General features: G+C 37.9%; 1 protein-coding gene across 1 annotated transcript; it reads left to right on the forward strand.

Moving 5' to 3' along the window:
- Positions 1–6,129: 6,129 nt before the first annotated feature.
- LOC101714170 (olfactory receptor 5W2) lies at positions 6,130–7,071 on the forward strand. Its single transcript, XM_004869817.4, has one exon. It carries the CDS (start codon positions 6,139–6,141, stop codon positions 7,069–7,071), a length of 933 nt encoding a protein of 310 aa, XP_004869874.4. The 5' UTR covers positions 6,130–6,138.
- Positions 7,072–16,173: the final 9,102 nt, after the last annotated feature.

Raw genomic sequence — 16,173 nt, forward strand, 5'->3', positions numbered from 1 at the left:
TATGAAGTTTGGAATCCAGTGAGGCTTGATCCGGTAAGAATATAGAGAATAATTTAAAAGCCTCTAGTACTACAACCCTGTCTGTTGGAATTGTCTACTGTCAACTCCTTAATCCCTTTCTCCTGGAAGCTTTCCTTTCCCTCTCCCTCATTCTCAGTCCTGTTGAATAGTCAGTCCTCTGTGATTATGGTTTTGAAATTGTGATGTTCGGGGAAAGCTTTATTTTGTTTCCCTGGATGTTGAGATCCTAACCACCCATGGTAATAGTAGGTGTGGCCTCTGAGGGGAGATAGAAGCACGTTTATCATGTATGAGGTTCTTTTCTGACCAACCAGGTCTGTAGCCCCTCCTGGTTCCACTCACCATGGGAGGACTGAAGAAATTGGGTTGTCCATGAAACATAAATTGCTATCCCTCAAGACACCCAGTCCACAAGTGCCCTGTGGGAAACTTCCCACATCCAGAACAGTGAAATATAATTTGTCTTTGCTTGTAAGTCACTAAAAGCTTGCTATTTTGTGATAACAACTCAGTAGTCTAGTGTAAGACTCAACATGCCAAAAAACATTATTTAAATTAGAGCAGAGGGGCCAGGGATTTAGCTCAGTGGTTTTGCGGCCTGCTGCGCAAGCGCAAGGACCCGAGTTCAATCCCCGGTACCAACAAATAAATAAATAAATAAATTAGAGGAGAGTAAAAATGGTGTGACAATGGATTTGCAGTAACTTAGAGGATGAAAATTGTTCTCCATCAAAAAACCCTCTTTCCACTCATATATTTACTTTCATTACAGCATCTGAAAACTGCTTTGGTCTTCATAGCAATGCCTACTTTCAGATATAGTGGGTAACAACAAAAATAGAAGAAAAGTTGAAATCCTCTATAAGATGTCCATGCATACAATGTGCTGATTCCATTATGATCCTCACCATCAATATTTGAGGCTTACAAGTTATCGTCTGGAATTATTTTGAGGAAATTTGACTAGAATACCTTGAGCACATTGTCCATGATTCTAATAACTTGGGATTCCATGGCACTATGGAAAATGTCATCAAAAACTTTTCTGCTTCAGAATGTACAGTTCAATCCTCATCATTTCCTTCCCAACTTGGTCTTTTAAATCAAATTTTTCTTTCATGTCCACCAGTGGCCAATGGCAACTGTATAGCTAAACTTCAGGGTGAACAAGGACAGCCCTGCTTTAGCATAAGACAGTTCCTGACTAAACAGAATGTAACCTGAAGAGAGTTCTCATCCCTAGAGACAAGGAAGCATCTCATGGGAAAATAAGTTTGCATGAAAGATAATTCCCGTTCCTTCAAATATGCACCAGAGAAGTAGTTAATGGTAATCAAGCTCTTGTGTGTTACAAATGCATCAGTATCTTCACTTTTAACAGTTGGCAAATTATTACAATCAGTTTGAGCTTGCTTAGACAAAGTCTTGTATAACAGGAAATATGGTATAGATGATATAAAGAATAAGGTGAAGGTTTATAAGAAGTTTAGAGAGGAGCCTTTATAATTTCTGTAAAAATACTCGTGAATCTACAGTAAACTCAGTTATAAAAGAGCTTGCATGAAGCCATCTTTGAGACTTTCTCATTCCAAGTGTTAGAATGTGGATATAAAGAACGCTGCTCCAACAGTGCTTCTGACCTGGGAGTGGTGCCACACATCTATCATCTTAGCACTTGGGAGGCTGAGACAGGAGGATTGCCACGGGGTTTGAGGCCAGTAGGGCTACATAGTGAGTTCAAGGCCAGCTTGAAATATATCATGAGACCCTGTCTCAAAAAACACAAACAAAAACAAATCTAGTAGTACTATTGAAATGTGAGTTGGCCTTGAAAATAGTAATCAGGCTCAAAAGTAGTAGAGCAGACAATGAAGCCTGATTCCCTGATAACACAATGAAGCTGTCATGAGTCCAGGAATTACATTCTTGACAGATGCTGAAGAAAGAAAATTCCAAATTAATGATATATAAACTCATAAATGTATAGCAAAAGCCAATTGTTAATAACTCAGTCTTAGAATAGTGGATGCTGCACACCCAGCAGAGAGAAGGAGCCTCTAGTGACCATCTACCCACAGACCCAACAAGTTGGACAACTGTTCTCACTCCACACTGCATTCACAAGAGCTAAGGAGAGCAGGAGAGAGACCAGAGTGCCGGAGCAAAACACAGACCTAGTGAAGAAAGCAGGCAGGAAAAAGGACTACCTTCACCAGCACTTAAATTTTTATTAATACTCTCCACGTGTGTGACTCATCATAGTTACATTCATCTGGGGAGATGACCCACCTGTGGACACCTCGGTCATTTTTAGTCAGCCTTCGAACACCATACTACCCTCTTTCTCCTTCCCTGGATTTCTTCTCATCTCCCTGAAGAATACCTCCCTCTCCCCTATCATCTGTCTTTATTTCACTCATTAAATTACTTGGTGCTGCTTAAACAGACTGCAATCTAAGGAGACTTGTCACCCCTGGAGACATGAATGTGGACCAAGGATAATTCCCTTTCCCTCCCTCCAGAGAGGAAGATCATGGTGTGGAGTTCTTGGGGAGCACACGTTCCTCAGTGTCTTTAGTTTAATTTTGGTGAATTATTAAACTTACTTAGATTGGGCTTGCCTCAATAATATCCCATACGGCAGTCATTTTGCCTATTTACAGCACTACAATCACTCCACAAATGACAGTAAAACATGAAAGGGCCCCGAAGTGCATCCCTAAGGAACCTTTACTCCCCACTTGAGAATATTTTAGTAAGTATAGCCAGAAGTGTTATCATGCTCTATTTTTGATATAGTCTTTTTATCTTTTGAAAAAAGCAGTATGTCCTTGAGTACTCTTGGCTTAGGTTTGAGAAGACACTGGATTGGCCCAGATTACCTGGGTGTACACATGGCTCAAGCCTATACGCTGTGCTATTACTTTTGGTTCACTCAGTTCTTCATTTACTGGTTTTTGAGTAAAAAGAAATTAACTTAATTAAGACAAAATACAATGGGATATATTATTGTGCTTTAAAGTCATTAGCAGGTTTGTAAAAGCACATGGAAATCTGTATGTCTTGCAATGACTTATGCATTATAAAATTTCATTCAACATGGCCAATACAGGGTTTTCTCCCCTGGCTGCTGTGTTGCATAGCATGGGAGTCTTATTTACTTATCCTCTACGTGCTTCTTCACATCGTATCATCTAGCACTTTTACAAACAAATATGACACTGATGTCTCCAGCTAAAATAAACAAGCAGACTGCGTCTCAGCCTGGCAACCTTTTCTATTCCTGCTCTCTCCATGCTCTGTTCCCTCGGTGCAGGTGTGGGACTTGAACCAACTCTTCGTTCTCCTAAATCTCCAAGACCAGGTTCCTATTCTGCCAATTTCCCACGGCACTGATATTTTATGACAGAGCCAAGATAGCTATTTTCTCTTCACAGAGGGATGACTTTTTTCTTTATTACACACTGGCTAGAGAGCTCTTGAGAGCAGGCCCTTTGGAGTCGAATATGATGTCTGTGGCACTCTGGAAGTTTGGTGATTATTTTTCGAGCTCAGAGTTCTCCCTGTGTGTTGGGATTGTGAGAGATAGAGACATAAAAGAAGGTTTGAAATATGTGAAAATATATGCAAAGAACAGTTACCTAATATATAAATACATGTAAGGTAAGACAAGCACAATGGTCTGTATTGAAATCCATAACTTTTGCCCACCAAAGCCCATTGCAGAAGGAAGGGTATTTAAAAACACAAGGGCAGAAGGGAGAACAGAGACATTTTTATGGTTAGAAAATATAAATATGGGATTTATCTCTCTGCCCCCAAAGGAGGATTCCAGTGAAGCTGGAGGCCAAGACGGAAGAACAATATTGAGGAAGTGTGGACCATTAAATTAGTAGATGTAGAACAGAGTTTGGGATAAATAGACTATTCACATTTCTTGCACTTCCAAAATATCATTAATAGTATACAAAATTTATTTTAGAAATCAATAGAATTTGGCTTTTCGCTGGAGAACATTATACCAACATATACTTTCCTATAGTTGATCATCAATATGCATATGAACAATATTGTATAAGTATAGCATAAACATTGGTATAAATATAGATGAAAGGTTGTCTCTTACTTTCTACTAAATATCTCCCAGACTAACAACCTGAAAATATTTAACAACACACATTTACTGTTCCATCGCTATTGCAAATCTATGTTCTAAGGCTTGTGTGAATATGGAGACATACATACATGGTCACATTAGGAAAACCCATCAGAAAGAGCAGCGTAGATGTAATGGATGATGCATGGCACAAAATAATTGCAATCAGTGTGACTGGGACAGAGTTGGGAGGAATCAGACAATGATTAATTTAAAAAGCATCACGTTGGAAGTATTACCACACTTCCAACTGGGCCACGAAGGAGCCTGTTTCAGAAGTGGAGGAGACATGATGAGAAGAGAGAAGGACATGGAAGTCTTTTAGGAGAGGATGTCTTTCAGTTCTTTGATGTCTAGTTGCACTAGAAGAGGGTGTGTTTCGTGACCTGGTCAGTCTCTGACCCTGATTAATTTGGTGACCTGGGGGAAGAACGAGGAGTTCAACCTTCGCGGCACTTGTTACAGGGTTCCCGGGGGACACTGAGCTAGGAACGCAATTAATCACGTTTGGAAAACAAACAGCAGGGAGGGCAGAGGCTTAGATTTATTTCCCAATAGGCATTGGGTGAAATTAAATATGATGTGCATGTGATTCGGGCAACAACAGTAAGTACAGGATGTCTGTCACAACAGGTAGGTTTCTGAATGACTATATTGAAACAACAGAGGAAAAAAACAAACATAGCTTTCTCTGAAAAAAATGAGGAATTAAAGTTGAGAGTGATTTTGATCATTTCAAATACTGAAAGGTTTTCTACCTGCTTACCCAATTTTACACATTCTGCAATCTAGTGGCTAATGATATTTTCTTACTAAACTTACATGTAATTGCCTAACTTCATTTGTCATTTGTATAAGGACTATGAAAGTTTCACTTATTCATATTTAATCAAGATTTAAATAAGATTTTAATTATGATTGTCAGTAAGTAAACAATTCATCTTCAAAATCTCTGTGCAAGAGAAGGTAAATGTAAGTGTGGTACATGTGAACGTAACATGTGTTCTTGTTTTATTGAAATAAAAATAGTAGAGATAATGTATTACATATACCAATATATGTAAAGTGAAGTCCACATAGCCCACACGGTGTAATTGTTAATGTAGGGGAAAGATGACCCCCCATATTTCATGTATCGATAGACAGACATACACAGACACCATGCCACATATACACATAAACATACAGAACTGAAGCTTATATATCACAGCAAAATTCAGTGTTTCTTCTTCCAGTATAATTTTAATGAAAAAGTCAATTTAAAAGCCAACCATAGGCATAAGTATTTGTGGTAGCCTGTTGTTTCCAGTTCTCTTTATTATTTTCCTTTGGAATTTCCAGGGATTTGACTTTGAGAATCAGCTGAGTTATTAAAAAATGTTCTCAAAGCTCTGTTGAAATAGTGGTGATAAGTAAAAGAATAGTTCAATTACACAGGTTCTATTTTTCAATGAAACCTAACAACATCGTAATAAGTTTTACTTACTGGCTTATATTCAACATGATTGCCAGTGATAAAAATTAGTAAAGGTTCTTAAGTATTGTAATGCAATCATATCATGGACCGTAGGAGATGTTGAGTCTTTTATGTTCTGCCTCGTATTTCTAACTCTGGTGCTCATTTCCCATGATTTTTGGGTCTGGAACTAGCCTTTAGTATATTCAAATCTAGTGCCTGGGAATGGATGAGGCAAAGCCAACTCATGCACTTCAGGAATTGTAAGTAAATTTAGAATCAAAGTTTACCAACTCTCACGTCTAGATATTTTAAATTTCTCTTTCCCTTGATACTGCTTCTTTAGACTGACACTTGTTTCTGCTATTTTCTGAGAATAAAGGAGGGAATTTTCAGGAAGAATTTATATTCTGCTTCACGGTTAATATACTTTAGATGTCTAGAGAAGTAAAATCCTAAATTATCTCTTTATTCTTCTTACAGTTTAGAATTAGAACAAAGAAGAATGGACAAAGGAAACTGCTCCTCACTCACTGAATTCTTTCTCTTAGGAATAACCAATAACCCTGAAATGAAAATAACCCTATTTGGCATATTTTTAGCTGTGTATCTCATGAATCTCCTGGCGAATCTCGGTATGATCACTTTAATCAGAGTGGACTCCCAGCTTCACACACCCATGTACTATTTTCTCAGCCACCTGTCTTTTTCTGACCTCTCCTATTCTGCTGCAATTGGCCCCAAGATGCTGGTCGACCTTCTCACCAACAACAAATCAATTTCCTTTTTTGGCTATGCCCTGCAGTTCTTCATCTTCTGCATGTTCATAGATGTTGAGTGCCTGCTGCTGGCCGTGATGGCCTTTGATCGGTACAAGACCATCAGCAGCCCCCTGCTCTATGCAGTGGACATGTCCAGCAGGCTGTGCTCTGTACTTGTGGCCAGTATCTATCTGTTTGGAGTTGTAGATGGTTTCATACATACATCACTGGCATTCCGCTTATGTTTCTGTGGTTCTAATGTGATCAACCATTTCTTCTGTGATTTACCTCCACTTCTTCTTCTGTCTTGTTCTGATGTACAAATCAATGAGCTGGTGTTGTTCATTGTTTTTGGATTTGTTGAACTAGGAACCATCCTGGGAGTGCTGGTCTCCTACTGCTATATCATTTTGTCAGTCTTAAAGATCCGCTCTGCTGAGGGAAGATTCAAAGCTTCCTCCACCTGCACCTCCCACCTCACTGCAGTTGCCATTTTCCAGGGAACCATGCTCTTCATGTACTTTCGCCCTAGTTCTTCCTACTCCCTAGATCAGGAGAAAATGACCTCACTGTTTTACACCCTGGTGATTCCCATGCTGAACCCTCTGATTTACAGCCTACGGAACAAGGATGTGAAGGAGGCCATGAGAAAATTGAGAAATAAAATTTTCTGTTAGTAAAAAAAATACAGTACACCAAGTAATACAAGTAAATACATATTTATATACCCACAATATGTATGACCACAATGTGATTTGTTTACATATCCATAATATTTTGTTGGTTCAGGTACCTTAATTCAATAGAATAAATAATTTACTATTCCCTGCATACAATTTTTGTAGTTCCCCGAATACTTTGTACATCATTATGTCTTCCAAAAACGTGGTAATCTTTATCTTTGGGAAACTTTGCAGTCTTCATGTCAGTATGCAGAAGTGTCATTTGTTTGATGTGTGTTTTGTGTATCAAGTTTATTCTTCTAAGATTTACAGAGTGTTTAGTATGGGCCATCTGTCCTTCTGGGTCACTGCACTTCATGGTGGAATGATTGCTATTCCAACGAGTACAACATTGAATTGAAAGTTAGAAACATCAAATAGCTGAACAGAATAATAATGGGTAATACAATATAAAATAACATGAAATAAGTCCAAGGCACTGTAACTAAGAACATGGAAATATATAAATCTTGTCTGATGAAAACAATTCTTTTAACAGGGGACACTGAGTTTCACACCTAAATAACGATAGACGTATAATGGAGCAGGGAAGGGGTGGAAGAAGAGCCTAGCTAAGAAGACAACGTGTGTATTAGAAATCCTTAAGGGAGCAGAAAAATGTCCTGAGAAAGAAAGTCCAAATTATAAGAAATAAAGAGGAGAGGGATTTTGATTATAATTTCCCTAATGATTAGCATGTTGAAAATTTCTTTATATTCCACCACCTGCCTCGCAAGCGGAAGGACCTGAGTTTGATCTCCCATACCAAAAAAAAAAAAAAAAAAGAAAATTTCTTTATGTACTTTAGAAAAATTTGCATGTCTTCTTTTGAGGAATGTCTATTTGGGTATTTTGTACTCTTTTTATACATACTAACTGTTTTGGGGAAGGTATGAATTATGTTAAGGTATAAGTAAAATTGGTACCTTATGATCCCAAAATGTCATTTCTTATTTTATACACAAAATAGCTGAGTTTATGTGTATACTCAAAGCTTGTACAAAAATTATCACTGTAGTATGATTTGTACTTCGATAAATAACATTCGATGTGTGCATTTATTATGTTGCTACAGTGATGGAAATGAACTATTACTAGATACAACAGCATGAAGAAATCTCACATAAAAATAGTGAAATAATTCAGATGCGAAATAATACAAATTAAATAATTTCATATATTATATATGAAATATATATTAAATACAAAGCTAACATATCATATTAGACATCAGTTCATGTTGGTACACACAAGTGATTTCTGACATATTGTTCCTGTTTTTCTTTCTTTCAGTCTGGATTCTGAGAGCAAGAATGTTTTCATTTCTTAAATTTCATTCACTGTTACTTTTGTTTAAATATGCAACTACTTTAATAGTTTTCTAAAAGCCGACAGTATTTACTATTAGATTGTGGGCAATTGAAATGTTTCATTATTACTTAAATCTAATAGTTTCTTATACACATTTTAAATGCTTGTAAAATTAATAAAGCACAAAAATCTCATGGTGTATTTCATTAAATAAATACACTGATGTTAGCCAAAACGCGATGCTTTGCTTATATGACAGAGATGTTCTCATCCACAGTCATTTCTCCTCTTGTTTTGACCACCGAAGTGATCTGGTTTCCTTTGTATTAGGATCAGGCATTAACTCATTTTGCAGTAGCCCGTGACTCAGAACCAGGCTACCGTCTCTGATGGAGAGATTTTTAAGTAGTCAGTTGCCTGTGGTTATGTGCTTAGTGTTGCCAGTGACATCAAAGAGTCATTTAGACCCAGGTGTTTTTGTGTTTTGTAGCCGTTTCTCTCTCATGTCTTAAAGTCCTCCTCAAGTCTTTTCATTGTATGATTCTGAAAAGCCATTCGTGTTAAAACAGAAATCTCTTTGGGAATGAATTTAGAGGAACAATTTTTCAATAACATATGGCTACACATGCTCAGGTAGTAATGTAGACTGAGGGTTGGGCACATGGCCCAGAGAGGTAGGTGTGTTTATGAAGTTAAAGTTTGATCCTGGCTTGAAAAGTGCAGCGTGAGAAAAGGAGGTGTCTTGAGAGACAGAAAAAGCGAGATTGGAAAGAATATACTCAAGAAAGAACCCACCTCCTCCAAATATGCATGGAGGAATTAATGAAGCTCTTGGGTTGCAGAAAATATTACTTTCCTGAGCTTCACTGGTGGGAAATTATGGGCAATTACTTAGGTTTCATTTGCATCATGATATTTCCCAGAGGAGTACATTTCGTGTTTCGGCAGTGAAAGCATCATACAAAAAAATAGTAATAACCAAACACCAAGATCAATCAAGATCAATCAATTAGGATCAATCAAATGGTCAGAAAGAATCATGATTTCAAAAATTAAAAATAAATTAGTGGCTCAGGATTTCATCTAGTTTGCCTTCCAGGTTTATAGGAAGAAGGAGAAGGATTTAGAACAGCAAACAAGGCAAACCAAAGTAAGTACCACAACATCCACAATGGTTTCGTCCAAGTCGGGTCCCACAGGAGCACAAGACTACCTAATGTGTCGCTAGGCACAGACTGGTAAATTTTTGGGGCAGCCTATTTTTGTACACTCTCATCGATAGGATTTGTCAACCAAGTTATCCATATTGACCCTCATGACATGTGGACAATGTTCGCGGTTTTTTCTTTTCTTTAAATGTCACCGACAGAAGAAATTTGATCACCACAGAGTGCCTGCTCCTTCTCAGTAGACCACAGACCTTCGCCTGCTGTGAAACACCCCTCAGAGGGTAGCGGCATAGGGCGCTCCCCGAGGCTGCCGGGCTGTGCCGTGCTAAGGGACAATGACTTCTCTTTCTAGTTACTTCCCAGGCCCAGGCGAGCCACTGGCCCCACACTGCTTCCTGTTCACGCCCACACGGGCAAATTCGGGTGCCGGGGTGAGACAGATAAACAAAGGAGCTGCCGCGTGCCAGCCCTTCCTGTCTCTGTGCTCTGCCCTCACTCACTGCTGGGACCCTGCCTTGGTTTACAAGTGGCCTTGACAGACCTCCGAGGACGCGGTAGTGCAATAATTTTGTAAATTTTCAAGCATTGTTTTCATGAACAATTATTCTACCACGTGAGAAGAGTTGGCATTGTTTGAAAGACAAACCTGTTTCCACACACTTGATAGAGGGATCGACTGGAACTGATTCCTAGGGATTCATGGAAGCAATATCTATAAGAGGCTAGAAATAGACTTTTTATCGTGAAGTTTTAGGATCTGGGTCAAATTACAGAGAGGTTGCCAGGGGCAACTCGGGAACATATGTGGGAGTGTATAAAGTACAGGACAGTTTTTTCATGAAGTTCATTGGTACATTGTAGGTACCCAATACAGTTACATTCATCACTGGGAACTTGTACCTTTCCATGATGCATCTTGGTTCTTATTTTTCCCCATTCCCCTGCCCTCCCTCCACCCTCCCTTATTATAAAGACTTTGTTTCCATTTTTTCCTTTTCTCATATTTTTCCTTCCTCTTCTTTCCTTTCCCCACCCTCTCACTTCCCCTACCCCTGTAGGCTTTTTCTTTTGAAAATAATTAGATAACATAAAATGCCTAGAGTAAGAAGGCTAAAATTGCCATTTTAGGATCTACTCCACTTGTACTTTGAGGCTACTTATTATTTACTTCAACAAAGTATTTGCAATTTGCATATAATAAAATTTGGATGTATAATTTTACTTATGACAGATCTTTTAGACTATGAAAAATTAAATATAAGATAAATGTCCATGAGTACAGGACAGGTTAATTAAATTAATGTTCATAAATAGAAAGGAATACATTATCTCTAGTTATAATTACGCACCTTTTATTCTGACATCGCCATTGTTTAAAAATTAGACATCCAATAATATAGATAGCAAAGCCTCGTAATTTCTCCTCTGTGCAGTAAGTGCTAGTTTTGCTGCCTTTATGGAAGTCTTTAAAAACTTTTTTATGAAAAGTGTTCATGATCAGCGGAGACTGCAGGGGGCTACAAAAGGCCACGAAGAGGTGCTAGGCCGTCGCCACCAGGGGGCAGCACTGCGCGGCCCCCAGCACAAGGAAGGAGCTCGTCTGTGGGGCACAGGAGAAAAAGGAATCAGTTCCTTTCTGGGTCCGAAGACCCAGAAGCATTCCAGGAACAGTGACAGACACAGCAGATTTCTAGGAAGTAAAACTCACTGATGAAAATACATAGGGGTGCGAAGCGTGGGCTCGTCTTGTTATTAGGACGATAACTCCGTTCCCCAGGGGATAATCAAAGAGATGCGTGAGAATATTGAAGAGAAATGGAAAAAATGGAAATAAAGTCTTTGTAAATAGGGAAGGGTGGAGGGGGTGAAGGGAGGGCTAGGAATGGGGAAAAAATAAGAACCAAGATGCATTATGTAAAGGTACAATTCCCAATGAGAAATGTAATTGTGTTGTGTACCTAAAATGTACCAATAAAAAAATTTAATAAAGTGAAAAAAAAAAAAAAAAGAATATTCCGAAGATCAAGCGGTGCAACTTGGGACTCTTAGGAAAGCCCAAGGGAACAAATTCTGTCATTGTGGTGAGTTTGGCTTCGGTGATTTTCAATCTGTTTTCTCTCTGTAAATTTACACTTCTTGTCCACCTTGTCTTCCTCTTTGGAAACTGGATGAGGACAGGAGCTTCGATCTTCACAATTTTTTAATTTTGTTATGAAACCTCACATTTCTGTAATTCTGGGAGATTTAATATGATACAGCACTATTAAACTCATCTGAAGAGTCAGTGTCTGTCCCACTGAAAAAAACCCCAAACTCATCTGAATAAAAATAAAATCGATTTGATGAATAAAATCTTTGAAAATGACCTTTTGTTAGATTTATGTTCTATTCATGTCAATAACTTCAGTTATGCATTTTTATCCAAACTTGTGATACCAGAAAAACAGTGCATATGAGCTTTGTGCTGCAGCCAAATGATAAATTCTTTCCCAGCCTTTTCTCTCCCCGTTCTTAATTTCAACAATTGTCACAACTTCCCTGTTAAGCTTCTTTCTCTTTCCAAATAGTGCTTATCCTTTAAGCTTCAAATGTCTTAAGATTTTTTGAGGAGGTATTTTACTTTCATTTCCACTTGAGTTCCAATCTCTCACATCATAGTATTCCAATACTACACAGTTTTTCCCTTCTTTTGTCATTGGTGGAATAAGGTTCTACTTCTCCTCCCGTATTACGCATGTGTCAGTCACTGGGTATGAGCATTCTTTAGCAGGACTTTTCCTATCACCGTGCCTTAATGATTGTTATTACTTTACAAATTTAAGACACAAATTGGCCATTGGAGCTGCTGTGAAAGTATTCACATTCCTTTTCTGCCTAGATTGCCCTGCAATCTCTCCATGGAATATAGTGTCAGGCACTACTTTTTTTCCCAAAAACAGTCAGAGCACAGAAACCCCTTTTTTATTTTATATATTTATATATTAATTGGTACATTTTAGGTATACAATACATTTACATTTATCATTGGGTGCTTGTACCTGTACATGATGTATCTTGGTTATTATTTTTTTCCCCATTACCTGTGCGCCCCTCACCCCCTCCACCCTTCCCTATTTACATAGACTTTGTTTACATTTTTTTTCTTTCTCATGATTTTTCCTTTCCCTTCTTCCCTTTCCCCTTCTCATCCTGCCACCCCTACCCCTTTGGACTTTTTCCTATTTCAAATTAACAATTATTCATTTTAATCATTTTCATCCTTATTTACACTTTCAATTTCTCACACTAGAGGAACTATTCGGTATTTACACGTGTGTTCTATTTATTTCACTTAAGAGTATGGCCTCAACATGCATCCATTTAGCCATAAATGTCTCTAGTTTCTCATTATTTATGGCTGAGTAGTACTCCATTTAATAAGAAAACCACATCTTCTTTATCCAGTCTCCAGTTGATGGGCACTTGGGCTGTTTCCAAACTTTAGCTATTACAAACTGTGCTGCTATAAGCATAGGTGCACATATATCACTGTGGGGAATACTTTGGGGAAGATAACCAGTAGGGAAATAGCTGGGTCCAAATGGGACCTCTAGTCCTAGTTCTTTGAGGTATCTCCATATGGATTTCCACAGTGGTTGCACCAGTCTGCACTCCCACCAACAATGGAGAAGGGTTCCTTTCTCCCCATACCCCTGCCAGCATTTGTTATTGGTTGATTTCTTGATAGAAGCCATTCTTTGTGGGGCGAGGTGGGATCTCAGTGTTGTTTACACCTGCATCTCTCGAATGACCAGTGATGTTGAACATTTTTTCATATATTTATTTGCTGTTTTTACTTCTTTGTCTGAGAAATATCTGTTCATTTCAGATGCCCATTTTTGAATTGGGTCTTTGAATTTGGGAGGTCTGATTTTTTCAATTCTTTATACATTCTAGATAGTAGACTTTTGTCTCAGGTAAAACTGCTAAACATTTTTTCCCATATTGTAGGTTGTCTCTTAGCTCTGTTGGTAGTTTCTCTTGCAGTGCAGAAGCTTTTTAATATGATGAGATCCCAGTTGTTGATTGTTTCTGCCAGTTCTCATGCTATTGAGGTTTTGTTCATAAAGTCTTTTCCTATGCCAATGTCTTCAAGAGTTCTACCTAACTTATCTTTCAGCAAGTTCAGTGTTTCTGTGATAATATTTAGCTCTTTAATCCACTTTGATCTTAGTTTAATGCATGGTGATAGATATGGATCTAGTTTTAATCTTTGCCTGGTTGAAATCCAGTTTTTCCAACACCATTTATTGAACAGGCTATCTTTCTTCCAATGAGGGTGGTTGGCTCCTTTGTCAAAGATGAGGTGGCTGAGTATGTCTGGAGTTGTTTCTGCATCTTCTAATCTATTCCAATGATCCTTGGGTCTGTTTCTTTGCCAGTACCATGCTGTTTTTATCACAGTAGCTTTGTAGTATAGTTTCAAGCTGGGGATTGTGATACCCCCAGCCATGTCTCTGTTGCCTAGAATTGCTTTTGCTATTCTGGGTTTCTTCTGCTTCCAAATGAATTTTTGGATTGTTTTCTCTAGTTCTGTGAAGTATATTTTTGGAATTTCAATCGGCATTGCATTCAATCTATATAGTAGTTTTGGAAGTATAGCCATTTTCACTATATTGATTCTTCCTACCCAGGAACAAGGGATATCTTTCCATTTTCTTATATCCTCTTTGATCTCCTTTTTCAGAGAGCTGTAGTTTTCAGTGTAGAGGTCTTTTGCTTCCTTTGTTAGGTTAATTCCTAGATATTTCATTTTTTTACATGCTATTGTAAAAGCAATTATTTCCCAAATTTCTCTCTCAATGGGTCTGCTATTTGTGTATAAGAAGGCTATTGTATTTTGAGTGTTGACTTTGTATCCAGATACTCTGCTGAATCTGTCCATTAGGTCTAGAAGACTTTTGACTGAGATTTTTCTTTCTTTTAAGTAAAGTATCATATCATCAGCAAATAATGACAGTTTCACTTCTTCCTCTCCTATCTTTATTCCTTTTATTTCTTTCTCTTTTCTAATTGCTCTGGCTAATGTTTCCAGCACAATATTGAATAGGAGTGGTGATAGTGGGCATCCTTGTCTTGTTCCTGATTTTAGCATGAAAGTTTTCAGTTTTTGACCATTTAGTATGATGTTGGCTGTTGGTTTTTCATAGATAGCCTTAATCAGGTTGAGATAAAACCTTCTATTCCAATTTTCTGTAGCGTTTTTTATCCTGAATGGGTGCTGGATTTTGTCAAATGCCTTTTCTGCATCTATTGCAATGATCATATGGTTTTGTCCTTGACTCTGTTAGTATAGTGTATTACATTGATTGATTTATGATGTTGAACCATCCTTGCATCCCTGGGATAAATCCGACTTGGTCAGGGTGTATGATCTTCATGATGACCCTCTGTATTCCGTTTCCCAGTATCTTGTTGAGGATTTTTGCATCTATGTTCATTGGGGAGATTGGTCTGTAGTTCTCTTTTTGGGTTGGGTCTTTCCCTGGTTTTGTAGTCAAAGTAACCCTTGCTTCCAGGACTGAATTTGGAAGCCTTGCTTCCCTTTCAGTTTCCTTGATGAGTTTAAAGAGTAATGGTGATAGTTCTTCTTCAAATGTCTTGTAGAATTCAGCAGTGAACCCATCAGGACCTGGGCTTTTCCTTGTTGGTAAATTTTTTATTACAATTTCAATTTCGCTCATTGTAATTGCGGTATTTAGAATTTCTATATCTTCTTCATTTAACTTTGGCAATTTGTATGTATCTAGGAATCTGTCCATTTCTTCCATTTTCCATTTTATTAGAGTGCAGTTTCTCAAAGTAGGTATTGATGATTCTCTGGATTTCTGTTGGATCTCTGTTGTAGCTTCACCTTTTTCATTCTTAATTGCATGACTTTGAGCCTTTTCTTTCCTTTTTTTGATAAGGTTGGCTAAAGGTTTATGGATTTTATTTATTCTTTTAAAAAACCAGCTGTTTGATTCATTGATTTTTTTGGTATCATTCTCTTAGTCTCCATTGCATTGATTTTTGCTCAGATCTCTATAATTTCCTTTCTTTGGGTTTGTTATGCTCTTCTTTTTCTAGGAGCTTGAGGTTCTGCATTAGGTTATTTAACTGAGTTCTCTCTGTTGTCCTAATATGGGCATTCAGTGCTATGAATTTCCCGAGGAGAACTGCTTTCATTGTGTCCTACAGATTCCTGTATGTTGTACTGGCAATATCATTTACTTGTAGAAACTAATTTCTTCTTTAATTTCCTCTGTCACCCATTGGTTGTTCAGGAGGGTGTTGTTCAACTTCCATGTGTTTGTGCGTGTTTTGTGGTTTCTTGTTATTGATCTCCAACTTGATTGCACTATGGTCTGATAATATACAGGGGATAACTTCACTTCTTTTACATTTACTTAGATATGACCTATGAGCTAGCATGTGATCTATTTTGGAGAATGATCAGTGTGTGTGCAGCTGAAAAGAATGTGTATTCTGATTTTGTGGGGTGGAACACTCTGTAAACATCTATTAAGTCCATTTGTTCAATAGCTTGGTTCAGTTC

This window comes from Heterocephalus glaber, unplaced genomic scaffold (genome assembly GCF_053883595.1).
Source record: "Heterocephalus glaber isolate CG9 unplaced genomic scaffold, H.glaber_assembly_v1.0 deba00001806, whole genome shotgun sequence".
NCBI classification, from domain to species: domain Eukaryota; kingdom Metazoa; phylum Chordata; class Mammalia; order Rodentia; family Bathyergidae; genus Heterocephalus; species Heterocephalus glaber.